At 58.1% G+C, this 25,918-nt stretch overlaps 3 protein-coding genes, 1 long non-coding RNA gene and 1 pseudogene across 7 annotated transcripts in view; 2 read left to right on the top strand and 3 right to left on the bottom strand.

Moving 5' to 3' along the window:
- The first annotated feature begins 499 nt into the window (after positions 1-499).
- LOC148419720 (beta-1,4-galactosyltransferase 3-like) lies at positions 500-4,397 on the top strand. The gene is made up of 7 exons (XM_088421686.1): positions 500-701; positions 1,445-1,607; positions 1,673-1,911; positions 2,013-2,203; positions 2,834-2,956; positions 3,962-4,066; positions 4,137-4,397. The coding sequence occupies exons 1-7, from the start codon at positions 504-506 to the stop codon at positions 4,270-4,272; spliced, it is 1,155 nt and encodes a 384-aa protein (XP_088277812.1). The 5' UTR covers positions 500-503; the 3' UTR covers positions 4,273-4,397.
- LOC148419719 (uncharacterized) lies at positions 1,210-10,133 on the bottom strand. Of its 2 annotated transcripts, none has more exons than XR_015866415.1 (3): positions 10,074-10,133; positions 7,441-7,519; positions 1,210-2,117 (listed from the first exon to the last, which is right to left on the bottom strand). It is a non-coding gene; the product is annotated as an uncharacterized LOC148419719 (long non-coding RNA). The 2 variants fall into 2 exon arrangements; XR_015866416.1 differs by having other exon boundaries at positions 1,210-2,026; positions 10,074-10,119.
- LOC148419718 (E3 SUMO-protein ligase EGR2-like) lies at positions 8,617-10,938 on the top strand (annotated as a pseudogene). The gene is made up of 2 exons (XR_015866414.1): positions 8,617-9,051; positions 10,596-10,938. The product of XR_015866414.1 is annotated as an E3 SUMO-protein ligase EGR2-like (transcript).
- Positions 10,939-12,612: 1,674 nt separating this feature from the next.
- LOC148419717 (2-aminoethanethiol dioxygenase-like) lies at positions 12,613-14,080 on the bottom strand. Its single transcript, XM_088421106.1, has one exon. The coding sequence runs from the start codon at positions 13,435-13,437 to the stop codon at positions 12,739-12,741; it is 699 nt and encodes a 232-aa protein (XP_088277232.1). The 5' UTR covers positions 13,438-14,080; the 3' UTR covers positions 12,613-12,738.
- A 2,031-nt stretch (positions 14,081-16,111) lies between these two features.
- LOC148419716 (spectrin beta chain, non-erythrocytic 1-like) overlaps positions 16,112-25,918 on the bottom strand; it is a 36,314-nt gene continuing 26,507 nt past the window's right edge. For both annotated transcript variants that reach the window (XM_088421105.1, XM_088421104.1), the window contains 12 exons: positions 25,501-25,875; positions 24,985-25,071; positions 24,008-24,165; positions 23,762-23,900; positions 23,114-23,198; positions 22,846-23,042; positions 22,454-22,545; positions 22,310-22,364; positions 17,982-18,190; positions 17,113-17,286; positions 16,481-16,523; positions 16,112-16,344 (listed from right to left, as the gene is read on the bottom strand). In XM_088421105.1, coding sequence (XP_088277231.1) covers positions 16,126-16,344; positions 16,481-16,523; positions 17,113-17,286; positions 17,982-18,190; positions 22,310-22,364; positions 22,454-22,545; positions 22,846-23,042; positions 23,114-23,198; positions 23,762-23,900; positions 24,008-24,165; positions 24,985-25,071; positions 25,501-25,875 — 1,833 coding nt within the window. In that variant the 3' untranslated portion in view covers positions 16,112-16,125. The remainder of the gene's footprint in view (positions 16,345-16,480; positions 16,524-17,112; positions 17,287-17,981; positions 18,191-22,309; positions 22,365-22,453; positions 22,546-22,845; positions 23,043-23,113; positions 23,199-23,761; positions 23,901-24,007; positions 24,166-24,984; positions 25,072-25,500; positions 25,876-25,918) is intronic.

Raw genomic sequence — 25,918 nt, 5'->3', positions numbered from 1 at the left:
AGGCTGTTTTGTTTTGAGTAATTTTACTTTTGCCAGAGAAAATAAACGGCTATTCAATACTGCGGATTCGGAACGTCGGCTGCTCGGGCCCCGTTATTCGACCGCGCGATTCGGTTGCTTCGTTGAAGAGTCGCGAATACCATGGCGATCCCATATCAAATTCAAAGAACTCCAATATATATCTTTTGGGGTAAATGTCCCGTCCTTCCTCGATGTTCCCATGTCAACGGCGGCCGACTAAATCAGCTCCAAAACAGCCAAACGATTTGACTCGGCGGTTGGTTGATTTGGAGGACAGCAGCTTGGTGCCTGCGCTTCGAACGGTTGAATCCCACGCGCGCGCACGCGCGCACACGCGCACTGGCATTCCAATGCAACCCACATGCAAATGTATCAAAAGAAAAGGCCGGCCGGCACGCACGCGCGCACGCGGGCGGGCGGGCGGGCACCATGCCATTCCAACCCACTGGAAAATCTTTGTAAAGATGAGAAGAAAAAGGCAAATGGGAATTAGCCTGCGCCGAGGGAGCTCCCGAGGGGGACTCGCCACACCCGGCTTCAAACTTTTTTGTTTAGCTAGTCAAAAACACGCGCGGGGAGAAGCCTTTGATCGGGAAGCCGCCGGGCCCACGGCTCCTCCCGCCGAAAGCAGACGGCCGCCGTCGCCCCACGCGGCCCAAGCTTTCGCCTCCGACGTCTCGGTAAGCGGCAACTCTCTTTTGCCTTTTTTAAAAAAAATTTTACCGTTTCGGTAAGGTTTCGATCGTTCGGAGGAGCTCGGCCAACTCCGGAGTCGTTCCGCTTCAATCGCTGCCGACGGCGTTTGGAAAACGCCCAAAAACAAGCAAAACATGGAAAATGGCGGTCTTTTCCGCATTTTGTTTCTAAAGCGCCTTTGAAAGGGCCGGCGTGCCACGCGCCTCCGCGTAAAACGCGAGATGGCCACGAAAGGCGTACGAGCGATACCGTAGAGGAGCGCAATCGTTTTTTTGCAAGGCCTCGAATCGTCCTTTTGGCGAATCCCGTTTGTAACGCGCGCAAACGGCCTCATTTGTTCCGAGCTCGAAATATTGTCACAATATCGTAGCTTACCTTTTTAAAAACAGGATGTTTGGTGGGCGGCGGGCAAATGACAGAAAAACAAAATGCTGGAAACCATCCTTTTCATTCCACTTGAACTTTATTTGATAAACAACAGTAAAAAGACAGAAAGGTGAAGGCAGACTACTTGTGGCGTCGCAGCGCATTACACGTCACGGATAAAGCGCAAACGTTTTCCTTTATAAACTGGCATCATTTGGGACACAAAGCAAACTAGCGTACTTGGACGAGGCGCCGCCCATCCGATGAAGACGAAAGACGAAAGCATCTCGGGCGGCCGGGTGGACCGGAGCCCGTCGGGGCTCGGTTCCATGGTTTTTTTGATAACGTCCGGCCGCCGCAGGTCCGCCGGACGATGGAACGCTCGCGGTGCCTCGGGAGGTCCCCCCGCGCTCCGGCCTTGCTGCCGGCGCTGGCTGCCACGACCGCGGCCTTCCTCTTTTGCTACGCCGTCTTGCCGAGGCCTCCCGGGCAGGCCGGCTGCCGGCCGGTGTCCCCGCTTCTGGGTGAGGACGCGGAAAAAAGGGCGGGCGGCTCCCAAGGCGCTCCAAAGCTCGGCCTTCCCTTCCAGCCGGACGCCGGCCCGTCAATCTCTCCGCCTCGCCGCCCACTTTGGAGGCCATCGCCGAGCGGAGCCCCCGGGTACGGCCGGGCGGATCCTACCGTCCGCCGGACTGCGGCGCCCGGCACCACGCCGCCGTGCTGGTGCCCTTCCGGAAGCGGGCGACGCACCTCCGCGCGCTCCTGGCCCACCTCCATCCCTTCCTGCAGAGGCAACAGATCCGCTACAGGATCTACGTGGCGGAGCAGGTGAGGATCGCGGGTCCCTCCCGCTTCTTTGGGCTTGGGCTCACCGGGCTCCCGTTCCCCGTCCCCGGAAATGTCGACGAGCTCTCCCCGCGGCCTTCCAGTGGGGGGACGCCACCTTCAACAAAGGCAGACTGCTGAACGCCGGCGTGGCCGAAGTTCTCCGGGACGAAGAGTGGGGCTGCGTGGTCATCCACGATGTGGACCTGCTGGCCGAGGACGACCGCAACACTTACGCCTGCGACCCGCGCCGGCCCAAACACCTGGCCGTGGCCATCGACAAGTTTGATTACAGGTGGACGCCAGCTTTTCCCGTGCGTCCGTCCGTTCTCCCCGGGAAGGTGGCGGGCGCGCCGGAGGTCGGCGGCGGCAGTCAAAGTGCGCGGGGCACACAAAGGCAAACAAGCGTTCGCGCGCGCAAACTCCCCCCGCGGCGACCGAAAGAGCTACCCCGCACGTTTTTGGAATGCGGGCGCGAAACCCGAAGAAATCCCAGGCCGGCGCGTTATAGACTATATGAAGTCGACCCATGTGCTTAGGAGACAAATCCTCGTCTTTCTGGGGGCCGACCTCCATCTTCGAGGAGGCCGAGGAGGGACACTTATGAGGTATCATGAGGGACGCTTATGAGGCCGATATTCACTTATGAGGCGGGCGGCTCGCCGCCTCGCGGTTCGGGCGCCCGAGTTCCAATCCGGCAGGCCTTCCCGTGCGGGGTTGGCATGTTCCCCCCAAGCCCGCGCGGGTTCTCTCCTCCCTCCCGCGCGCGCGCGGTTTCTTGTCCTTAGGCGCGATCGGCCGCGCGAATGGTTGTCCGTCTCTTTGTGCCCCGCGATGGGCTGTTGTCCCAAGTCAGCCGGGATAGGCGCCGGCGGGGCTAAGCGGCCGGACCGACCGATTTGCCTCGCCCGCGTCCCCCTGGCAGGCTGCCGTACTCCGGCTATTTTGGCGGCGTGATCGCAGTGACTCCGGAGCAGTACAGGAAGATGAACGGCTTCTCCAACCAGTATTGGGGCTGGGGGCAAGAGGACGACGACTTGTGGAAAAGGTAAGAGTCCCCGCAAGGGCCGCGCCCGTCGTCCCCGTCTTCCCGCCTAACCTTGCGAGACGCCGTCCGCCGACGCTTCCGGGCCCGGCGGCGTTTGCGGCGGGCCTTCGGGGGCGTAGCCGTCCGTTCTCTCGACGGGTCCGTTGGTCGCCGCCCGTCGGACTTTCCTCCTTGAAGCGGAACGAGTTGACGCAAAAACCATCGTGTCGTTTATCCGTCTTTTCGTCTTTCTTTTTCGCTCGGCGCTAAGGTGTAAATGATCCCGAGGCAACGGAGCGTGTGAAAAGATGCTAATGTGATAGTTGGGTCATTCCAGAAGCGGAGGACATTTTGCTTCCCAAATTCTTGAAAAGTAGACCTTGTGATTTTCTGCTACATCAGTATCATTTGACGATATGAATTGATGAACAAACGCGTTTGCTCTAATCACAATAAGAAGGTCGCAAATCTGCGCTAATGTGGGCTTTTTCCTAGGAGGAGACACTATCTGGTTAGCTGGCTGGTACTGCTGACCAAGAGGACTAATTACTTAAGAAGAAAAAGAAAGAAAATACTGTCCTATTGCGAGTAGTGCACAACAGGTTTGCGTGCCGTGGAGAGAGACATTCCTATTTGTGGGGCGTTTTCTTCTTCCTCTACCATGGCAAAAAGCTTATGGCGACAGGGTTGCAGGTAACACGTTTGAAACGTTACCTTTAGGCCAAAGGAAAGCAAATGTCCATTCCGATTGCGATTGAATTTGGTCGTGGGCGGGACAAGAAAAAAATAGCATTTCAGGGGGTACTCCAGACTTATTGAGTTCATTTTCGAGAATTCTTTTCCCTTGGTTTAGGGGGACACGCACGTTTGCCCCCAAACTGCATGTTTCGGTTTCACATTCGGCGGGCGGGCGGGCGGGCGGGCGGGCGGGACCTAAAACGTCCCTGGATTGCGGAGCGGCCCGGCCGTTTGACCGGGATGCGGCCGCGAGAGCTTTCGGCGAGACCGGATGTTTGCTTTGTCCAGAGCGGGCCTGTCCGGCATGACGGTGGCGCGCCCCCCGGCGGCCGTCGCCCGCTACAAAATGATCAAGCATCCGCGGGACCCTCGCAACGAGGAAAACCCGCGCAAGTGAGTGACCCCCTCCTGCCGCCCGGCCGGCCGGCCGGCCGTTTGGCCGCTGACGTCAAAGCGTTTGCAGCCTGGAGCTCCTGAATGAGACGGAGACGAGCTGGCGCTGGGACGGCCTCAACTCTCTGACTTACAAAGTGCTGGCCAGAGAGCGCCGCCCGCTCTACACTCGCTTGCTGATCCACGTGGGGGAAAAGCCCCGCTAAGCGCGACTCCGAGACCCACCCTCGGAATTGTTTTTCGCCCTCTCCCAACTTTTGAAAGGGGCGCTCCGGACGACACGCTCCCTTTCACCAGGTTCACATTCAAACAGCTTTCTCGCTACAGTCAAAATTCTTACTAGGCACGAATGTCGTAACGAGTACGAGTATGAACTCCCAGCGGGTCGGACGATCGATTGATGACGAATCGGGAATGTCCAGATTGCCGATCGTACGCATTCGTTTCGGGGGAAAATCCAACGGCTACCCCCCGCAAAAATAAATAAATAATTGAGCCAAGATGGCCGAGCCCCCTGCCTTTTCCTCCCGTGACGTGTAGGAAGTCAGCGGAACAAACAAAAAAAATCAGCGTACATCCGTGGCTGATAATATTTCAAAAAAACAAAAACCGGGATGAATCGGGCCCCGGATTGCACGCGCTGTAGCAGAGTGTACTCGTGGCCGATTGTTGAAGCGGACGACGCAAAGCAAAAGCCGTCCGCCGCGGCCAACATCCGGAAGCGGGCGGGCCTGAGCTCGTCTAAGACGGACCGACGCCAAGCGCAAAAGTCCCGGCCGCGCGTTTCACGAGCTTTTTGAAAGTGGGAAACGAGTCATCTGGCGCTCGCCGTCGCTTCTTCACTTCTTCCGGGCCCGTCTCAGCCCCGTCCGGACCGCCGGAGCGGGAAACCTCCAGAGGCCGCTCCCCAAACGTTTCCGCAACGCGCCGGAACATTCAAGCTCGCCACGGACACTTCTGTCTTTGGATCGGACGTGGGTTGAGGAGCGTTTTTAAAGAGGGCTTCCCGACCGGAGCGGCGACCCGCCGCTTTGGAACATCCCCTTTTCGGACCCCGAGGGAAACGGCCGAGCCAAAAGCTCCTCGGCGACTCTGGGCACTTTTTTCGGGGCGGGCGTCGGCGGCGCCATGGAGATGGGGGTCCCCGCGCCCCTCCTCCCACGGCTCCGCCTCCCCTTCTTCCTCCGGGCCCTTTGTGGCCGCGGCCCGCTCGGCCCCGGGCGACGATGACCGGCGACTTTGCGGCGGGCCCGCCCTCCGGCTCCTCCCGCGTGGCCTTCCTCGTCCGCGCGTCCTCGCCGCTCTCTTTGTGCTTCTCCCGCCGCGCGTCGGCTCGCCAGATCCTCCGGACGCCCGCCGCGACGAGACCGGGAAGGGGAAGAGGAGCGCCGCCGAGGTGAGTCGGATGCGTCGCGTGGCCCCGAAGCGCGCTCAAATTCTCCTCAAAGGCCCAGATCGAAGCGATCGAACGAAAAGCTCGTCCGGATCCACTTTGCTTCGGATAAGTGGATTGGACTTTTGGTTGATTTGCCTCAAGGAGGCCGAAGTGATCAGAGAGGACGTTCTAAAATTCTCCTCCTGCCGCATAATCCGAGAAACAAACAAAGAACCGGCGCGCTGATTTTTTTGTTCATGGAGATGAAGTTCCAAAGGGAATTCAATCCAAAGTTCTCGGAGGCGCGGATCCCAGTCCGACCGTGACGCGCGCAATTCAGCCGCCCACTTTGTATTTGAGACCGAAAGGGTGGACGAGCGCAAAAACCAGGCGTTCCGCTGGGATTTGAGAATCTTTTCAGGGACTTGAGACTAGCGAGAACACTTTTCAGAAGAACGTCCAAGTTCAAAGAAAAGTTCAAAGAAACACCTAAATAAATCAGTAGTTTGCACCCACACCTTTGCAATTGTGCAATGTGGCGAAATCCAAGCCGGGCGAAAAGCTGGCTTCGTTCGGGAAAGCGTCAAAGTAAGGGCAGAATGCCTTTGTGACGTCGGACATCGCTCGCGCGCGTCGTCTTTCCTGTTTCCTATGGAGAGGCGTAGCGGCGCTCCGCAAACTTTGGACCGCAAATAGTGCCGTCAAAATTCTGACCAATACAAGAATCGCTAGAGCTTAGTGTTCACCCAAAACAAGAAGTACATTGAACATTTTTGGGAGTAGCGTTATCAAAACAGGAAGTGAATCGCAATCCATGTTTGCTTGCGCGTTTATATGTTTATTTATATGTTCCTATCTGCATGCGTTTTGCCTTATCTTTCCATCTTGGCACTTGCCAGACCATTACCTAGCCCTAAACGAGCGTTGCATTTGACAAGGGACTGGGGAAAAAAAAAAAAAAAAAAAATCAATAGACTAATCAATGACGAGAGCAATCAGAATTTGAAGCGGCAAACGATAGTTTGCAAGCGAGGCTCTACGCAACGGAGATGCGATTGGACCGGATCAAAACGGGCCGGAAGCCAAAAGACAAGAACGGCGCCGGCGATCGGGACCGAGGCTCGCCGGGACGGGACAAATACACGGCGGCTTTCCGCGTTCCGTCTCCCGGGAACGGACGGGCCCGCGCGAGAGGCGAAAGGTCGGCCGGGGCGGCTCGGGCCCAGGCAAAGATCCGTCGTCGCCCAAAGCGCCGCTGACAGATGATTAATCGGCGCCCGGCCGCCGGACCCCCGGCTGACGCCCCGGCCTCCGAGCACAAAAAGCCAACGCCCCCGGAGCCCGGCGCACAGAGGCGCGCGTGGGCGTGGGCCGGGCGGGGCGGGGCGGGGCGGGGCGGGCGCGCACACTCGGGGCTCCACGGGGAGCGCGGCCGCGTTTGCGGGGGAGGCTTTGAGCCGGCAGAATGCGCGCGCTGGCCGAGCCCCCATCTGGCGGCGGGTGGGCGGCCACAATGGCGAGCCGGCGACATTTTTGGAGGCGTGGGCGTTGAAAAGCCCGACGGCGCAGGCCGGCTGGCGCGCCTGTGAAAGCCTCGCTCGCCTCTCTCCAAAATCCGGGCCTCCGTTTTAAACCCGGAAAGCGCTTCTTCAAAGGGGGCTCGACTTATTCCGAATCGATCGGGCAGCAGTCGCGTAAAATCATGGTTACATCATTATACGCGTTGAAAACTTTCGCTTGGAGAACCGTTTCTTTTGGGAGGCCGCCCCCTTTATGTACAAAAATGGTCAAAATGCAACGATAGCAAAAGTAACAGTATATTTAGATACTCACGAAATTGAAACGGGAATATTTTTACGTCATAATTAGAGTATTGCGACTTTTGCGCGATGGGAGTCCAGGCCGAGTCATGGAAAGGCTCGCAAATGTCATAGGTTGCCCGTTAGCGCTAGTGAACTTTCCGCAGTTGCGGTAAATATAGAAAAGGGTGAAATCTTACCTTTGGCGCAACGGCAATTACATTTCTTACGAAAGGTGACTTTTTGCGGTCTCGTCGGCTGGAAGCGGCGCGTGGCCGCCTTCGCGACGTCGTCGGGAAGCCCGCCCGCCGGCAAGAAATAACAAAGGTCGAAGTTAACATAACCTCGGGGTATGCGCGCAACTGTAAAAAAGTCAAAAGCACGCGCGCATCCAGTCGACAAACAGCAGGAGAAAAACGCCCCGTCGACAGCATCAATACGCTCCGTTAAATCATTCGGGTGGCGGGAAGCTAACGCGCGTTTCTCGCCGCGGCCCGTCCATCGGGCGCGATGGCGGCAAACGCGCCGGCTTTGCTTTGTCATCCCCGCTGTCGGCATCGCACTTTGCAGCGAGGAAGGACGGCGCGCATCGGCAAATGGAACGGGCGTCCCGTCGAGAGGCGGGCGAGGCGCCGACGACTTCCAAAAAAAGAAAGCTTTTAACAGGCAATCCCCGGAGTCCTTCTCCAAATCATGACTTTGAGCGCCGCTTTGTCGCCAAAAGGGCCCGCAAAAGGACGGGGAGCGCACATTTTTGTTAACCGACCGGACGAGCCGGCAAAAAGGATTTTGCAGACTCCCGGCATCGCATCCGGGTGAAAAGGGAAACAAGCTGAGGGTTCCCATTAGTTTGTTGTTGACGGCGAGCTCGTATTTTAGGTAGGCTTCGTATTTGCCGCCGGTCCGCGATGAAAATCTCAAGCGCTGACCGGTCGGTTCACGGTGACGGAAAGACCCCTGCGCTACAGTGGAAAAAAGGAAACCTTGTTATTTACATACCGGTGCAAAATCTCTTCTCCCCGATTCCGCTGCAAAAGCCAGAGTAGCAAAGGCACGCTGCACGGGCAGCACCGGGACACCGCGAGGGGCTTTTATCGCGGCCTCGTACGGTCCACGACGTCGGCCGTTCTCTTTAAAAGCCGCGGAGGGGCTCCTTTTCGCCGAGAGCTCCCCGAGCGCGCATTTGGCGTCGGGCCGCGAGAGCAAGAGGCGCAAATCAAAGCCCGCTTTCGGCGCCGGCCGCAAGCTTACCCGCTTCATCGGCCGAAAGCGGGCCCTTCCATTGGCCGGAAAAAAAACGCCTTACCCGTCTTGTGCGTGTTTGTGTGTGTCGCAAATCCAGGTCCGCTCACGCGCCGCCTCCCCCGGGCCGCGTCATGGCGCACGGCCAGCCCGACGCCGGCCACATGTACGCGCCTCCTTACGCGCACGCCCACCTTCACCCGGCCCCGCCCGCCTCGTACTCGTGCGGGGGCGACGCGTACCAGGAGCCGCCTGGCGGGGGTTACCTGGCCTGCGGCGCCGCGGCCTATCACGCGGGGCCCTCCTACAACTCGGCGCCAAAAGCCCCGCCGGTGGCCGACTACGGCCTAATGGGGGCGTACCCCCCCCAGGCCGCCTTTCCGGGTGAGCGGAAGTCGCCGTACGCCTTGGACTCGCTCCGCGCGGCCCCCCCCGCTGACGCCTCTCCACACCATCCGGAATTTCACCCTGAGCGCGCCGCTGCCGCCGCCGCCCCCGACGAGCGCCCCGGGCGCGGGCGAGGGGCCGGTCTCGGCCGCCTTCTCCGGCCACCACAACCTCCCGCTCAGGTACGGACAGAGAGCTCGCCGCATCTGTGACACGGATTGTCACAGCGTGACGGCTTTCGATATGTTGTACTTTGTAAATGCTTGCAAACGGGAATTCGAGAGGTACGCCCTGTCGATTTTAGCCCATGTCGGGCTCATTTACTGCCGTTCAAAATTGTAAATATTGTCAATTTTGAACATATTGAACACCCAATGTTTAATCTTGCGTTTTTTCATGCGCTTTTTGCATGAATCTTTTCAAAGGCAACTCGCGAAGCGGGCGCATTCCAGATTTTTGCGTCGAGGGCCCAAAACCACCGGGTGGCGCTCGCAGCCGACAAATGACATTCGCAACCCTTTCAATGACTTTGATGATTGGCTTGGCCAACATAAAGGGGATGTAGCCCCCCTCCAAAAATTTACAAGCGAAAGAAAATTGTGATTTTCTAGAAATTTTACTCACAATTACGCATATATGAAATCTATATTACATATTACATTACACATGATCGACATATTGACGACAGTTGTTTGTTGATTATTGTGAGAAATCAAAAACATGATCGGGGCCTTCGCACAGCCCTAGGTATTACTCGGTACAGAAGTAGCTCTCGCTTTCAACATGGCTGCCGACCCCTGCTGTAGTGCCCCCCCCACCCAGCCCGCATTGGTTTGTTTTCTACGGAGCCCCTCTGGTTCCAGGGTATGAAAAAAAATGTGTTCAGGAATCCGTTTGCTCAGTTTACGAATCCGTATTTACCGTTTCCCGATCCGTTTGCTCAGTTTAGTCATGTGTTTGCTCAGTTTAAGAAACCGCACGCACAGTTTAGTAATCCGTTCGCTCGGTTTATGAAAGCGCGCGAACCCACGGTAAAGCTGCTTTTTCTTCCGAGCGGCATCCTTAATAGTTGCCCGTCCAAGTGGCGAATCAATTAAGCCGGTAAACAAGCGGTCGGCGAGTTCCAAGCCTTGCCCCGGTTATCCTAACACTGTCCGCGCTTACTTTCCCTTTTTGTTTTTTCATCGAAAGTGCAATTTCTTACCTACTGTTCTGACCGACGTGTCTTCATTTAGTCCATTCAACCGAGCCACCTTGAACCAATCAGAGGGAGCGCTGACGTCACCTGATACGTTCAGGCAGGCCCCGGAAGCGGAACGCTGTAATCCGAGCAATTAGAATTCTTTCCAAAAAACAACAACAAGAAAAAACGCAGCTCTTGTGTTGTTTGGGAAGTATGATGCAGAAGCAGAAATCTCATGGTCATAATAAAATATTGCTCAAAACTGGTAACAAAGCAGCCAAGTCACACGCTACTAAAATAAGATAAAATAAGAGGAATGATGGAAACAAATTGTTCCGGTATGTTAGAAAGGCGTACAAGTTTTGGAACGCATGTCGGTGGCTTTGATGACGTTTATGCCTACAGACCTGATGGAAAATACACCTAAAATACACCTCGAGGTGGAAAAAGGCGCTTCAAGTGTATTCCGAGCCTCTGCCGGATACTAGAGGTGGCCCGCTATAAAAATGAGCATGTTGTGTGCGTGTGCGTGTCCGCCCCCAGGCCCATCCTGCGGCCGCGCAAGTACCCGTGCCGGCCCAGCAAGACGCCGGTGCACCAGCGGCCGTACGCCTGCCCGGCCGAGGGCTGCGAGCGCCGCTTCTCGCGCTCGGACGAGCTGAGCCGCCACCTGCGCATCCACACGGGCCACAAGCCCTTCCAGTGCCGCATCTGCATGCGCGCCTTCGGCCGCAGCGACCACCTGACCACGCACGTGCGCACGCACACCGGCGAGAAGCCCTTCTCCTGCGACACCTGCGGCAGGAAGTTTGCGCGCAGCGACGAGCGCCGCCGCCACCTCAACGTGCACCTGAGGGGCCGCCGCGGCAAAGGCCCCGCCCCCTGAGGGAGGACCGAGACGCAGGATAGGCGCCGGCGAGCCCGCGACCCCGAAGGAAACGGACGGGGGATGCGCGGACGGATGCGCGGACGGATGCCCGGACGGATGCGCGGACGTCCGCGACGAAAGGCCGCTCTGGTAGAAAGGCGTCGCGCTTGGTCGCCGTCTGCGAAGGGACGGCCGAGTGACGTGACGTCTTCTGCGACTTCGGGACCGACGTTGGGAGAAATCCTCCGTCCGTTCGTCCGTCGGCGTTCTACGGACGCTTACCCTGGCGCGGGTCGCGGGCTCGCCGGTGCCTATCCCGGCCGACTTGGGACACCCTCAACTGGTCGCAAGGCACACGGAGACAAACGACCATTCACGAGCCCAATCACAGCAATTTAGAGCATAGGTGTGGAACCGCAGTCCCGGAGGGCCGGTTTCCTCTCCCCAACACGCCTGATTCAAGCCATTAGCAAGCTCCGCAAAAGCTTGAAAGTCATCCTGATTATGTGAACCTGGTGCAGATGAGAGAGAAGCTTAGAAAACACGCAGCACGCCGGCCCTCCAGGATTGGAGTTCCACACCTTTGGTCTTGCACAGGTGAGGAACTCCAGTCCTGGAGGGTCGGTATCCTGCACGTTTTCTAAGCTTCTCTCTCAAACACACCTGACTCCAATCACTAGCTTATTAGCAAGCTCTGCAGGATACCGGCCCTCCAGGACTGGAGTTTCACCCCTGCGATTTCGAGCGTCCGCTATATTTGCCGCGCATGATTTTGGAGTGCGGGAGGAAGTCGGAGTGCCCGGAGAGAACCCGCTCGGGCTCGGGGGGACGACACTCAAACTCGGGTCCGCGAACGATGAGGCGGACGCCTAACCACCGCTCCGCCCAAATCTTCAACCTTCAAATTCGAAAGCGGGATTCCGGATTTCTGCAAGATGACGGGAGACGCCTCCCCAGTCCGCGATGACGCGGAGGACGAGCGCAAAACCATCTCAGGGACTTGCCAAAACATTTTCACCGACGTCGATTGCGACGGCGCCACGATCGGATGAACAAAGAGGTGTCGCCGTGGCGATGATCAGTCGGCATTCTCGCGACGGAGGGATTTCCACGGGCGTGGTCCGTAGGAGTGACGTCGCAACCCTTTTTTGAATGACTGCGGAAGATGACAATGTCCTCTTAACTTTTCGGACTTTGCAAAGTCGCTCCAACGTACTCGCAGAGAACATTCTTATAGGGTCGAGCGTGCGCCTGCACATGGCCTGTAGAATTATGAGAAAATGGCCATAGACATACTTTAAGTATCTTTTGTAGTATAACTTCCAAATGGTAAAACGTAATCCAAATGCTAAAAACAGCACATTATTTTCAATCGTGCACTCTTTTTAGCATTTAGCCTACAAGTATGTTGAAATAATGTACGTTTGCCAGTCCACAAAAAACGAGCCCACACTTTTGGAATTCACAAATGATATGTTTTATGCCGATGTAAAGCTACCCCCCCCCCCCCCCAAAAAAAAACCCAAAACGTGTGTACAACTTGGTTCAAAATAAAGGCAGCCACTCGCTGCTCTTGGCATGCGTCGCTTAGTTCATTGACGGTCACTTGCGAGTTGAGTGGAACAGCAGCGGTCTCGGCGCAAATTAAAGGGAAAAAATCCCCCCCCCCCCCCCCCCCCCCCCCCCCACACACACACACACACACACACACACACACGCACACAAACGCGGAAATCCTTTCACGTCCAACGGCGTTTATTTGCTGTCCTGGGCCAAGGCTTTCCCAAAGCCTCGGACCGCACGCAGCGACGGGCGACGTCACACGCGCACCTCGGGGCCCGGGTAGGGTTGGCTCCCGCACCAGAAGGACAGGGGCTGCGCGATCTCCATGAGCCACAGGTCGCGCTCGCGCCCTCGCGGCTCGACGCCCTGGAGCACCCGGAAGTAGTGGCAGTCGCGCCCGTCGTCCGGGTCGTAGGGCGGCGCCAGGACGTCCATGAAGGCGGCGGGCCCGTCCACGGCGTCGATCTGGTGCAGGTTGTCCCGCTCGGGCGCCAGCACGCACGGCTCGCTGGCGTCCGTGTAGTCGGCGCACGATCGCAGCGCCGCGCGGCGCACGGCGCCCACTCGCGGCCGGGAGGCCGGCTCGCCGTCCAGCAGGTCGAAGCAGCTGACGCGCAGCTTGCCGTACAGGACCTTGAGCGCGCCGTGCATGCCCGGGTGGTCGTGCAGCGGGATGCGGGCGCCGCTCCCGAGGAGGAACACGCCCATGCTGAAGTGCTCCGTCTCGCAGATGTGCATGTAGCTGACCGGGGGGCCTCCGGTGGCGGCGGCGGCGGCGGGGACCGGCGGCGCCAGGCGCAGGTCGGCGGCTCGCGCCTGCCTCATGAGGCCCAGCAGCTGCCGGTGCTTGTCGGGGAAGGCGTGAGGCGGCTGGCCGAAGGTGACGAGCGCCTGCCGCGCGATCCTCTGCGCCAGCGAGCTCGCCCCCATGGCGGAACCCTGGCGCGCTTTCATCAAAGCCGGTGCGCTGGTAGCCGCTAAGCTAGCGGCCGAGATCGACCCCGGACGAAGCGGGCCCGCCTTGGCGACCAAGAGCCTTTACATGGCGCGAAACGGAGCCGTCTCGGACTCCCAAGTTCCGCGCTCGAGCCTGTTCGATATCGCCTCGCCTCGGCGTGAGACGCCTCCTCGCCTTCTGGGATTCCGCTTCCGGCCTGTCCTACTTCCGCCCGTCACGTGATCCGCCGGCCTTCGTAAACCGGCGAAAGGGTTGAAAACGAAACAAAACACAACGCCCGCCTTCCCGAACAGAGATACTTACTATACTTCGGATAAATAAACGACAACCGAGTCGATGCGCGTCACTTTGCCCCGGTTCATTCGCGGCCCCGGCGTTCACTACAACACCCAGAATGCCCCTGTCTCGGAGACGGCCTCGATCGCTTTTCGACCACGCCGTTTGGCGTTGGACTCGGCGAGTTTTTCGGGACGCGTACCTGTACCTCCTTGTTTTCACTTGCAGTGCAGACGGCATCTCGCCGTGGTTCTGATCCAATGAAAACACCGTGTCTCCATTCTATAAAACAACTTTTCTGCTACAGCAGGAATCAATCTCCCCTTGTTATGGTGATTGGATATTTGCGGGGCCGCTTGACGTCACGTGACGCCACCACTCATCGTTCGGCAGACTGCAAGGAAACGCACGCTGCTGCCGCACACAAACATTTGGTGATTCTTGGCCCTCATCAACACGTAACCCAAACCAAATGTTTCAAGTCGAAGGTTCCGATGCGGTTTGCGTAGCAATTACAAAGCGGCGCATACTAACAAATGGACCAGGAAGGGATTCGGACTAAATTTAGAGCGTTTTTCATTACGGGGAGCTGCCGCATTTACCATTGTCCATAACTATGGCAGTCAGCCAGCGTGTGTGTGTGCGTGTACAAATCCAGTAAAATAATGCGCCCCCCCCCCCCCCCCCCCAAAACCAAAACTGAAAAAGCAAGGGATGGCATGAACTGCAAAAAAGACAAAAGCAATTTTTTTTGAAAAGCATTTTAATGGCTTTTTGCATTTATGTAACAGAGAAGGGGGGCGGGGGGGAGGAAAGGGGGAGCCTACAGGTGCACGTCCAACTAGCAGTGACCTCCCCCGCCCCCCGGCGACCCCTAACCTAAACGCAGCGCGACAAACCCCGCCGTGGCATTATGGATCGTGCGGGATGAACTAACGGTGCCGGATACTACGCTTGCCGTGACCACGCGCACACGCAACAAAGATAGCGGAGGAAAAGAAAAACACAAAATGGAAAAGAGGAAAAAAATGGTGTCAGTCTTTAGTGAAAAACGGGCTGCCCCCCGATTGGCCGAGCGGGAACTTGTTCCGCGCGGCAGAGAAAAAGGACGGGAAAAGCCGAAGAAAAAGCGAGCGACCATCCACAAGCGACTTTAGCGAGCAGAAACCGAGACGAGGACGTTTGAGAAGGCGTCCCTCCCTCCTTCCTTCCTTCGCCACATTTCGGTCCACCCGGCGGATTAGTAGAGGCGACGATACGGCCGATTAGTTTATCTTACACGCAACTCGTACATATTCGGGAATTGTCGCGGAAAGCCCGGCTAAAGCCGGCGTCCGCCGGGATGACATCTGGAGACGGGCGAAACCGGACGGAAGCGGGACAAAAGTGGGATTCAACCACAATTGGATCAGAGTCTCCAAATGGGATTAAGGCCGGACCGAACGGAGTCCGGGTCCGGTACGCGCGGTAGCAGCACAGAGGAATGCTTCGTTCGTATACGCCGCTTGTACGCGCGTCTCGAGAGCCGGGACCAAACGCGTCAACAAGCTGGCCTCGATTTGCTCTGGAATCTACTCGGTACGCACAAGGACCGAATCGGGATTGCATTCGGAATAAACCGGGGCTTAGAATGGCTTTGGGCTAACCGACGATTAGCCGTGGACTAAACCGGAACTAAATTAGGATCCACGCCTGGTCCGCACCAGCAAATCCGGATTTATATTAATAAATTAATTAATAACATAAAACCGGATGAAATCCGGAACTAAACCAGAATTAAATTGGGATTCAACCTGGAGTAGGCCTGGTCAAAGCAAGGAGCAAACCCGGATTTGTTTGGGCCTCCTAAACCCGACACGAAACAAAACGAAAACAAAAAAATGGATGAAATCCAGACTAAAGCAGGACCGATCCGGGACTAAACCGGAAGCGGAGCGAGCCGAGATGAAACCCGGTCCAAACGAGGACTCTTTCTCAAATCGGGATTAAGACGAGCTTGAACCGGGCCCCGACCGCGCCGGGACCAAACCGGGGCTCGACGGGAACCCGACCCGAACCGGAGCAGGACGAAATACTAAAAGGGCGAAAACCAAAGCTGGACTACAGCTCTGAGCCGGGTGGAATCTTCTTAGGCACAGAGTGGACACTTGGGGCGCCGAGCAACGCTCTGGAGCGGCTCGCATCGGAGAAGGGGGAGGGGCGAGGGGGTCGGGGCGTCTGATAGTGGAAAAGTTACACCGGACTGACGCGCTTATCGTTACGCTTTCTTCTTCATCGCAGGCGTTTTACGGCCGGGGGCGGCGTAAAGTCGAGAGGGTGGGGTGGAGCGACCGGGGATCGGCCCCCCTGGCGCGGACGGGCGGGGAGGGGGGGGGAAGAAAGGGGGACAGAAAAGAGGAGTCGCTCCTTTATTTCTTCTTGCTGAAGAGACTGAAGCGCTTCTCTTTGTCTTTGTCGCGCTTGCCCGGGCTGGACTCGGCGCCGGCCGCCTCGGCCGAAGCCGACGCCGGCATGGTGTGGGCGCGGGCGGCGGGGGCGGCCGGCGTGCTGTGGTCGCTGGGCGTCACCTCGCCCCTCTCGCCCAAAATGGCCGCCGAGATGCCGGAGATCCACGAGTTCATCTCCTCCTGCGGCGACCAAACGTCACACGCTCGCTTTGGCGCGACTAAAACTGCATCGAATCGGGGTTCGCGCCGGACCGGCCCCTTAAAAAACACAAACTCCGAAGCGATGCCGGCGAGGAAGCGGGGAGTCGCCACTTACGTCGTCTTTGGCTTGGAAGAGATACTCGTTGCCGTCGGTGACTCTGCGGCGATCACAAACAGGCAATCAAAGACGCGTTTGGCCAAAAGCAAAGCGCGGCCCCGACCCCCCGACGGAAGGAAGCGGGTCTCGCGTCCGAGCCGGCGGGCTTTCAATCAAACGGCCGCTGGATTCGAGCGGGGGTGGCCCGGGGGCCGTTTGCCCCCATCGCTTTTGCAGCTCTAAGGGAAAGTCACGGCGTCGCCTTTTTTTTTTCCCCTTATTCGGTAGCCCACATTAACGACGCGGTCGTTCCGACGGGTAGGGATCAAATAAAGCCGGTTTCCTTAAGATCTGGCGGCGAAGCGCGAGGCGGGCACGCCGACCGCCGGCCGCACGTCCCGTTTCCGAAAATCCAAAGGAAGGTCAAAAAACCTCGGCCGAAAAGGCAGACTTGGACAACGGCAAAAGGAGAAAGGAGGAGGCCCCGACGGCTGGCCATTTTTGGGAAAAAGCTTTCCGAGGCTCCCCCTACGGAAAGCGCCCAGCCGGAAAGGCGCCCAGCCGGAAAGGCGGCCAGCCGGAAAGGCGCCCGCCCGCCCGCCCGCCTCCCTCGGACGCGAGACCCCGGCGAGGACGGGAAGCGGACTGACCTGAGCTTGAAGACGTGCTTCTTCTTCTTGTAGCCCAGCGCCACCTCGCAGGCGGCGTCCTGGAGCGCCACGGGGATCTCGCCGTGGTAGGGGATGCCCTGCGCGGCGCTCTTGGGGTCCTTGTAGAAGCCCAGCTCCCGATGGTTCAGCACGCACAAGACGTGGTGCCACGACCTGCGCGCCCGCCCGCGTCGCAGTCAGCTCGGTCTTTTCCTGCGCCGCCACCCCAAGTATGGGACGCACCCGCGCACGCCCATCGTTTTGGCCTGGGATTTCCGCCGGCGCGTTGGCGACGACGCGAAACCGGATCTTTTGTCAAGTTAAGCGCCTTCCCGCATTGTCCTCGGCGCCGCCGTTTGAGTTGGTTTGACCGTAAGTGGCGTCGGGCTTTATCGTCGCGTCCATACGGCAAAAGAGCGCCGTCAATTGGAAGAGCTTTCCGTGTCGGCTTCAAGACGGCGCGACTTTTTCTTCTCGGTTTGAGTAATATTCCCGCGTTGCTTCAGTTTGCTCCCTCCTTCTCTAGAAAATAATGCTAACGCCGTCGGCCGCGACGGGCGCTCGTGCTAACGGCCAACTGACGTCCGGTAAGTGAGCATACGGCCGATACGCACATCTGTCCGTCGAAACTCGCCGCACGTGGCTGACGGATCGCTCGTCCTCAAAAAAAACCCCCAATCATTGGAAGTTACCGCTTATAGGCCGGACCCATACTTTCGGCCTTCATTTATGGGGGAAAAAGTGCGGCTTATGTTTGGGGAATTACGGGAATTGAATAATTTGCACCCGATACAAAAGGGGGAGCTTATCAGCGCAGAAGCTCGGAAAGAATCCGAACGATTTGAATCGGGTGCGATGGCGGCGCGTACCTGCTGGACGCCTTCTTGTTGTGACCCTCCCACTCGTGCTTGCGGTACAGGAAGCCCTCCGTCTGCGAGGCGGCCGAGGGCGCCTCCTGCTGGCTCTCGACGGGCAGCGTGGCCGCCTGCTGGCCGGCTTTGGTTTTACGAGCGCCCCCGGGGGACCCGGCGGGGCCGGGCTCCGACGCGCCGTTCGCCGCCTCGTCGCCGCCGTCCTCCTGCAAGCACGGCGCGGCGTCAGGCCCCTGGCGGGGAGGCGCGGCTTACGCCGACGGGCGCGTTGCGAGATCGGCGGCGACGGCATGCAGAGCGCGGCGGCGTCGAGCGTTGGCGCGGCGGCGTCGAGCGTTGGCGCGGCGGCGCGCCTCGCTCGGACGCCAAAGATCTACGAGCGGCGTAAAGGCGGCGGCGGGGCGGGCGGGCGGGCCTCCGCAAAGCGACGTCCGGTCCCGGACCCTTCCCGCTCGAACGGCGGATTCATCCGGCTTCAGCGCTCGTCGAACCCGCTTTTAGTCCAGGTCCGACCGCGACCGATTACGGAGTGAATCCAGATTCAAGCGTGTGCCGATTCAGGCTTGGTTATTGGTGTTACCGGGGCAAGATCGCTTGGGTCAAAGGTTAGTTCGGTCCTGATCGGGTCCAGGTCCAGTCCAAGTTTACTTTGGATTCAGTCCTTGTTTGATCCTAGCCAAGTTCCGCTTTATTGCCGGAGTAATTCAAGCCCGGAAGGATTCCAGGCCCGCCTTAGTCCGCTTTGGTTCACGTTTAAGCCGAGTTTAGCCTTTAAATGTGTCATATCAATTGTAGCAGTTGAGAATATGAATTCAGTTCACTCGCTTGCCTTGAGATGGTGCTGGTATGTTGGCGATGAGTGCAGAGACTGGCACCTTTTTAGGACGTTTCATTTGTACCTTTTTAGTTGTCATTTCCACTGATCCTGGATCATTTAGTCCACAGGAGCACTAATAGTTTTGGGGGGATGGTTTAAGTTTAGTTTGGGGTCATGCAAAATCGCTTCCCGTGCGATGCCACTGCTACTGTGCTAATGGCGTGCTAAGACGCGACAGCCCAAAGACGAATGTTACATTTTGATGGGAATATGTCAGCCATAGCTGATGGATGTCAATTTTACGTTTGTTGCACGATGTAAAATGTTGGTGGGAAGTGTGGATGAAAGGATTCAAGCTGCAAGCCGGCGTATGCACGAACGCCGCAAATGCATGACAAACCAACAAATACGGCTCGCGATGACGTATTTACATTCCGGTCACGTAGGCCCTCGCGCCGGTTGCTCACGTTATACGCCAGCGACGAGGCCTTTGGTATTCTTAAATGTTCTCTGGTTACTAGAGACGACATTTTTGGTAAGCCGGATTTTTCGTAACGGGGCGTTCGTGAGTAGAGGCACCACCGCGCTGGATCAGCGGTCATTTTGACGAGGTTTACTCCGTATTTGGCTAGCCGGACTTCATTCCTGGCCCGGTCCCAGTTTTGTTTGATCCCAGTCCAGCCACATTTGGGGCGCGAAAGGGCGCAAGCCCAGCGCAGGGTCGCAGGTGCGAAAGAGGAAGAGGAGCTCATGCGGTCACGTCATGCAAGGCGGCGCAAAACCAGGGCAACCAATCAAATCCCACTCAAGCGCAATTCACACCAGGCAGGCCCACGCCAAGCCGATGCCAATCCACTCGTCGGTTGGCGGGTTACCACCACAAGCGCTCGGGCTCCTCGCTGGGCCGGGCCAAGGGGAGGAGACCGGTCCCGTCCGGAGCTGGCTGGGGGCCATCGCCAGCCGCGAGCCCGGCGGGCCGCGCCCACGCTCGGCCCGCCCGTCTCCGTTTGCGCCCTGGGGTTGACCGCCGACCGTTTTCGGCGGAACGAGAAGGTTTGCTCGAGCCCGGCTCGTATCGATCGCTAACTAAGTCGCCGCGAGCAAACGTTGGCTCACTGCGAACTCGTCGTAAGAGCGTTTGGTTTCGAACTCTTAGCGACGCCCGACCGGGACGCCGTTTTCCAAGCCTGGGGTTAGGCTTGGCTAACCGCTCTCGTGTGAAGCCGCGCCGTCCTTCCTCGCTACAAAATGTAATAGCGACGGCGACCAGGGGCGGCGCCAAAAAATGAATGAACTCTTAAAGGATGAACAGAATCAGTTCCGAAACATCACTATTTGGGGTGCGGCCCACGCGGCCCGGTACTCGGTACGGGGTCGCACGACGGCGGTCGAGGACCTCCGGTTTACGGGACTTTTGGCCTTGGTTTTTGGGGAAAACAAATGCGCATCTTCTATTTGGGGAATTACGCCATTTGTTGAGTATGCGCGGGAGCCACGTTGTCGTTTACCTGCCGCGCAATGAAAATAAAAGCATTGGATTCTCTTTGCCGCCGTCGCTCATCTACTCCAACCTTTTTCACGGTACAATGTTCTTTCGAGGTCTTTTCTTAGTCAGTGAAGAAGCGATGACGATGGCATGGACACAAAAGCGTGAACGTGTTGGAAAGCTGACACGGAAAAATGGGATGAATCTCAATTTTGGGCCAGGAGACCAAGGGGGCCGCGAACCCTCTTTTGGACAATTCCTATCACGGGCGCGCAGCACACCTAAAGCGGGCTTTTTGGCCGTTTAAGGCAAACTTCCTCTTTCTGGCCCCAAATCAAGCGAGGGCAACGTCAAATTTCACTCTGCAAACCACCGGCAAATCTCTCCGTCCTATCAAACGTCTCCCAAAGTTACGGGACGCGCCCACAAACGGCTGGCGTTTCAAACAGGAAGAGTGGCGGGGCACGGAGTAAGACGGCTGTCCAAAAGACGTACGCGTGTTGAACGATTCGGAGGGGGGCCGCTGGAAATGGTGCGGGGTTTCAATTGTTTTTGAATGAGTGCGACTAAATTGGAAATCGGAAGCCCTTTGCAAGCCGCTTTCAATACAAGTGGGCTTTGCGCGACCGCGACCGCGCGAGACGCCGCTTGGCGTCTTTGCCGCGGTCTCTCCTCATACTTTGGATTTGTCTTAAATACGCAAATAAATAATAGGATTCAGCGTTGCCGCGCGCGATTCGAAGGAAAGGCTTTTTCCGCATGGACTGCAGTGCCTGTTTCTGCCGGCGGAGGCCGCCGGCTGTCACAGAAGCTTCGCCTGCGCAAACAATTTTTGTGCCGACACCCCAAAAGCACCGGGTGGAGCTAGCGGCCAACTTATGACATTTGCACACCTTTCACAATGAATTTATTGACTGGCTTAGCCTGGACTCCCATGCTCTCATTTTTTTTTTTTAAATTAACCCATTCACTGCCATTGACGGCTACAGACGTCAAAGATCCCTTACTACTGGGCTGCCGGCGAATAAGTAAACTCCTTTGCGGCCACCGATAAAAGTCAATAAATGAGTAAAGTGGTGAGCTGAGTGCGCGCGCGCGCGCGCGGACAAACATCAAGCGGACGGTGACGTTTGGCCCGTGACACGTTTTATTGCGCTTGTTAGTGGAGGGGAGGAGTCAACATGCAACAGGGGAAAAACAAATGGAGACAATTACACAACAAAAGGCTGCAAACGATTGATGAGGACGACAAAAAATGCACACAAACGGGGCGAAGATGAGCATTCGTCAAAGTCGAGGTCCTTCCTTTGAACTTTTACAGACGCTCGACTGACGCGCGCGTCGCTAAGCCTAGACGGCGCCGGGCGAAATTGGAAATTTGTCACGTGGTGTTGATGAGTTTGTAGAGGATGACGTAAAGAAGGAGAAAGGACATGAGGAGCTGAGTGGACAGGAGGACGGGGGGGTCGGGCTGGGGGCAAAAAAGAAGGAAGGAAAAAGAAAAGGCATCGCAAATGAGGGGGCGGGGAACAAGGACAAAACAAAACAAGAAGATATGCGCGAGGCGCGGTTTAGTTGTCGTCGAGCCAATCTGATCGAATCCAACGGTTCCGTTGGCTGTTATTTCCTTTCCATAGAAAGGAGGAAGCCTTCGGGCGGCACGGGAAAAGAAAGCCATTCGGAGGAGGAAAACGTTCCGGAGGGGCCACGCGACGAGGGGCGCGGCGGGAGCCCGCAAATCGGCGCTCGTCAAAGCGGGGCGGGCGGAGCCCTGCCGCTCGGCGACACGCCCCCTTTTCACGTACGAGCGTGAGAGCGCGACGGCCGGGTCAAGCGCCTTCCAGTGTCCGCAAAAAGCCTACTCGGACCAAACTCTTCTTCCTACTTATCACGCCATTCGGGAATTTGCCAGTGCGGGAATGTGTGCGTGGCCGCGCGCGTCTACTACTGCGGCGCTTGTCCGCGCGCGCGCAGGTTGCGGGTGTCGTAGTACTGCCGGTAGGCGGGCGAGCGGTAACTAACCCTGGCGGAGTCCGGCCGGCCGCTCGGCCCGTCGCGGCTGGGCGCGCCGCCCTCCCTGGACACACAGAGACAACCGGGCGCTCGGACCGGGCCCACTTTCAAACGGACGGCGCCGGCCCGAGAAATCGGGGCCAAGGAGCTCACCCGTCTTGCGCGGCGGGCGCGGGCTCGCCGGCGGCCGGCTGCTTCTTGCGTTCTTCCTCCTCTTGCCTTCTTCTCACTTCCAGCAGTTCCATCTGAGGACACGCACGCACGCACGCACGCGTCTTACCGAGTACAAGGCGCCCTTAGGCACCGAGCCCAGCCGGGAGGCAGGCGACCCAAGGAAAAGGAGGACCGGGCGGACAAGGTCCCCGACTCCACGACGGCCACGTTCACGCCGAGGAGCGGGCGCGGCCGCAACCCGTGACGGGAGCCGCAAGGAGAAGCGAGCGTTCGTCCGGGAAGGTCGCGCCGCCCGATCCCCCTTTCGGACGCCGCGTCGGGCCTATGCTAGCGGCCCCTCCGTCGGGCGGAAGATTTTGCGGGCGTCTCACCGTGGTCAACCTCTCCAGGGCGGCGAAGCGCTCCTCCCAGGTGGCGGCCGACTTCTCGAAGGCCTCGTGCCTCTTGATGAGCTTCTCCACGTCGTCCACGCTCTGGCCCATCTCGCGGCCGGACAGGTACGACTCCTGGCCCAGCAGCCAGGCCTCGGCCACGCCCGCGTCCCGCGAGAACTGGTGCACCTCCAGCACTGCCGCGCACGCCGCCGTCAGCGCGCCTCGCTCGCCGTGCGCGCCGGGGCCGCCCGCCCGCGGGCCTCACCCAGTCGCAGCCACTCCCACCGGTCCTCCCACTTGTCAATCATCTCCTTTCGCTTGTCCGTCAACTGCAGCAACTTTTCTTTGATCTGAACACACACGCAGATATTATTATCAGGGTTTCTGGTGGGATCGCGTCAGCGCAGGATAAAAAGCTGATGGGAGAAGACGGGAGAAGACGAAAACAAAACATCCGGCTCAGACGCGCGGCCGCGGATTCTTTTCTCGCCACAGGGGTTCACACTGGCTAGCCCGAAGAGCTACGCGGCGCACAAAAGCCGAGGCCCCCAAATGAGCACGTTTTGGAGCGGATCCTTCAACATTTCTTTCATTTGTGTTTCGGTTGGCTGTTTTTTAGCGCCGCTTCTGGCCGCTGTCGATATTACATTTTAGTACAAATCATTTGACTACAAAAAGGAACAGAAGAGTTATAAAAAATAACTCATAGACAATAGTGAAATATATTAATCGATAAACTATATTTAACTATACAATAAATATATAATGAAATAATCCAATGAATTGAAAAGAATGTTAATAATAAAATCTGAATTATTATGAAATAAAACAAGAGAACCTCGGTAAATGTCCCCACATGCAGATTGTTTTGCGAGCTACGACATGAAGCCGTCGGCGTTTTCGTTGCTTTGACCTCGTCCGAAGCGTAGTGCTTCCTGGCCAGGAGCGCCTTCCCCAGCTCGATGCAGGCGGTGAAGCTGTCGTTGCGGGCGTCGATTTCGGCCTTGATGCCCTGGTGGTTGTTCATCAGCAGCTCCACCGACGACACGTCGCTGCGCCGCAACAGGGACGCTTTGAGACGCCGCTCGCCGCCAACGCATATCGCCACGCAAAATATCAGATGCAAAGGGCGGAGCGGGCGTCATTCGGCCGGCCGTACCGCGGCTTCTCCTGCGCCTCGATGAGGCGGATGACGTCGTCCATCCACAGCATGAGGTCTCGCACCAGGCTGAAGAAGCGGAACTTGTCCCCCGTGTCGGCCAGCTTGCCCCGCCGGCCCTCGGCCGCCTCCAGGAGGTTCTTCCACGCCTCCAGGACCTGCGGCGCACAAGGACGGCGCGGGCGGCAAAGGCTTCAGCTTGGCGCCGAGGTCGCGTCGCGTCCACAAGTGGACGCCGTCGCGGCGGAGAGAGAAAACGCCGATCGTCCCTCCCAGAGAAAACGCCAGACCGACGGCCTCGGTATGCTTTTATCTTGAAATTCCCCTCGGGGGCGAGACGGTTGCCGGAGGCCGGGCCCCCGCTCGGACCCGAGGCGGCCCCCGTCTCCAAGCTTACTAACTAGGCCCGACCCCGCTCGGCTTTCCGAACGGGGGCTTTCCCAGGGTGGCGGCTAAACCAAAGAACGTTTGGTGTAGTGTGATGTCATGCGCTCCATCAACACTACCTGGACCGAACTTGCTTTCTTTGCTTTGTTTCCTGTAGCGGCGGCAATACACTCTCGTACATTAGCACTATTAGCAAAAACGCACGCGTTTGCGCCTTTACCTCTTGCGGGGACCGGACGCGTGGCCGTAAGGCAGAAGTCGCGGGCTACAAAATAACAAGGCCGTCCCAAAAACAAAAAAAAAAGACATGGAGCGGCATGACCAAGCGCAACTAGCGCACTAAAATGGCTCATTTTAGCGCAAGCGTAAAGACGAGCGCTCGCTATTTATGCGGAGGACGACGGCGCGGCGGCACGGAAGCGCAGCCAACGAGTCTCACCTCTTCCTTTCGCTTCTGCGGCCGCGGGAAGGAAAGGAAGGGCGACAAGACAAAACGGAACACTACACCTAGTCAATGTCGTCCGCGTGCGTGCGAGCGAGCGAGCGAGCGAGCGTCGATGTGTACGTGCGCGGCCTTTGCTTTTGCTGACCTCTCCTTCTCTCTTCTGGATGTCGTCCGCTTTATCTCCCGCGTACGCCGACTGCAGACGGACAGCGTCCTCTTGAAGCTGACGCACCTGAAAGGGCAAAAACAAGTCCCAGAGTGTCAACATTGCCCAACGTTTAACCGGGGCTTAAAAAGACAAAGGAAGGACGGAAAGATGAAAAGGCAGGAAGGCAAACAGGAAGGACGGCGCAAGGGCGGGCTAACGGAAAACAGGAAAGACGAAAGGACGGAAGGAAGAACGGAGGGAAGCAAAAATGAACGACAGGAGGGAGGGCGAAGGACGGACAGAGGGAAGCGGAGATGAAAGGTGGACAGGAAGGACAGAGGAAAGGCAGACAGGAAGGAGAGACGGAAGGCAGACAGGAAGGACGGAAGGAAAGAAGAAAGGGACGGACGGAGGAAAGGAAGGCGGGAGGGAAGGAAGGAGAGACGGAAGGCGGACAGGAAGGGCGGAAGGAAAGAAGAAAAGGACGGACGGAGGGAAGGGCGGAGGGAGCACCTGCGTGCCGAGCGCCTGGATGTCGTGCTCGAAGGCGGTGTGCATGCGCTGCAGCGTCTCCACCGTGTTCTGGTCGCGGCCCAGCTCCTCGGGCAGCTTCTTGTGCTTGTCCAGGACGCGGGCCAGGATCTCCTTGGCGTCGTGGTAGAACTTGTGCAGCTCGAAGGAGGCGGCCAGGATCTGCGTGCGCGTGTCGATGAGCTCCAGCAGGTCGGCCCAGGCCTCGTTCAGGCCGTCCTTCCACTCGGCCACCGTGGCGGCGTCGCCGTGGCCCGCGTTGATCAGCTCGTCCGCCAGCCGGTTGACGCCGTCCACGCGCTCCTGCCCGATGTTGCCCGTGTCGCGGGCGAACTCCCGGAAGCGCTCCTGCAGCATCTGGGGAGGGAGGGGGCAGAGTGGAAGCGCCCGCCGCCGCCGC

This window comes from Hippichthys cyanospilos, chromosome 8, assembly GCF_059441005.1.
Source record: "Hippichthys cyanospilos isolate Australia breed blue-spotted pipefish chromosome 8, RoL_Hcya_1.0, whole genome shotgun sequence".
In the NCBI taxonomy this organism is placed as follows: domain Eukaryota; kingdom Metazoa; phylum Chordata; class Actinopteri; order Syngnathiformes; family Syngnathidae; genus Hippichthys; species Hippichthys cyanospilos.
Note: the sequence above shows the minus strand (reverse complement) of the source record. Positions and strands in the feature narration are given on the sequence as shown.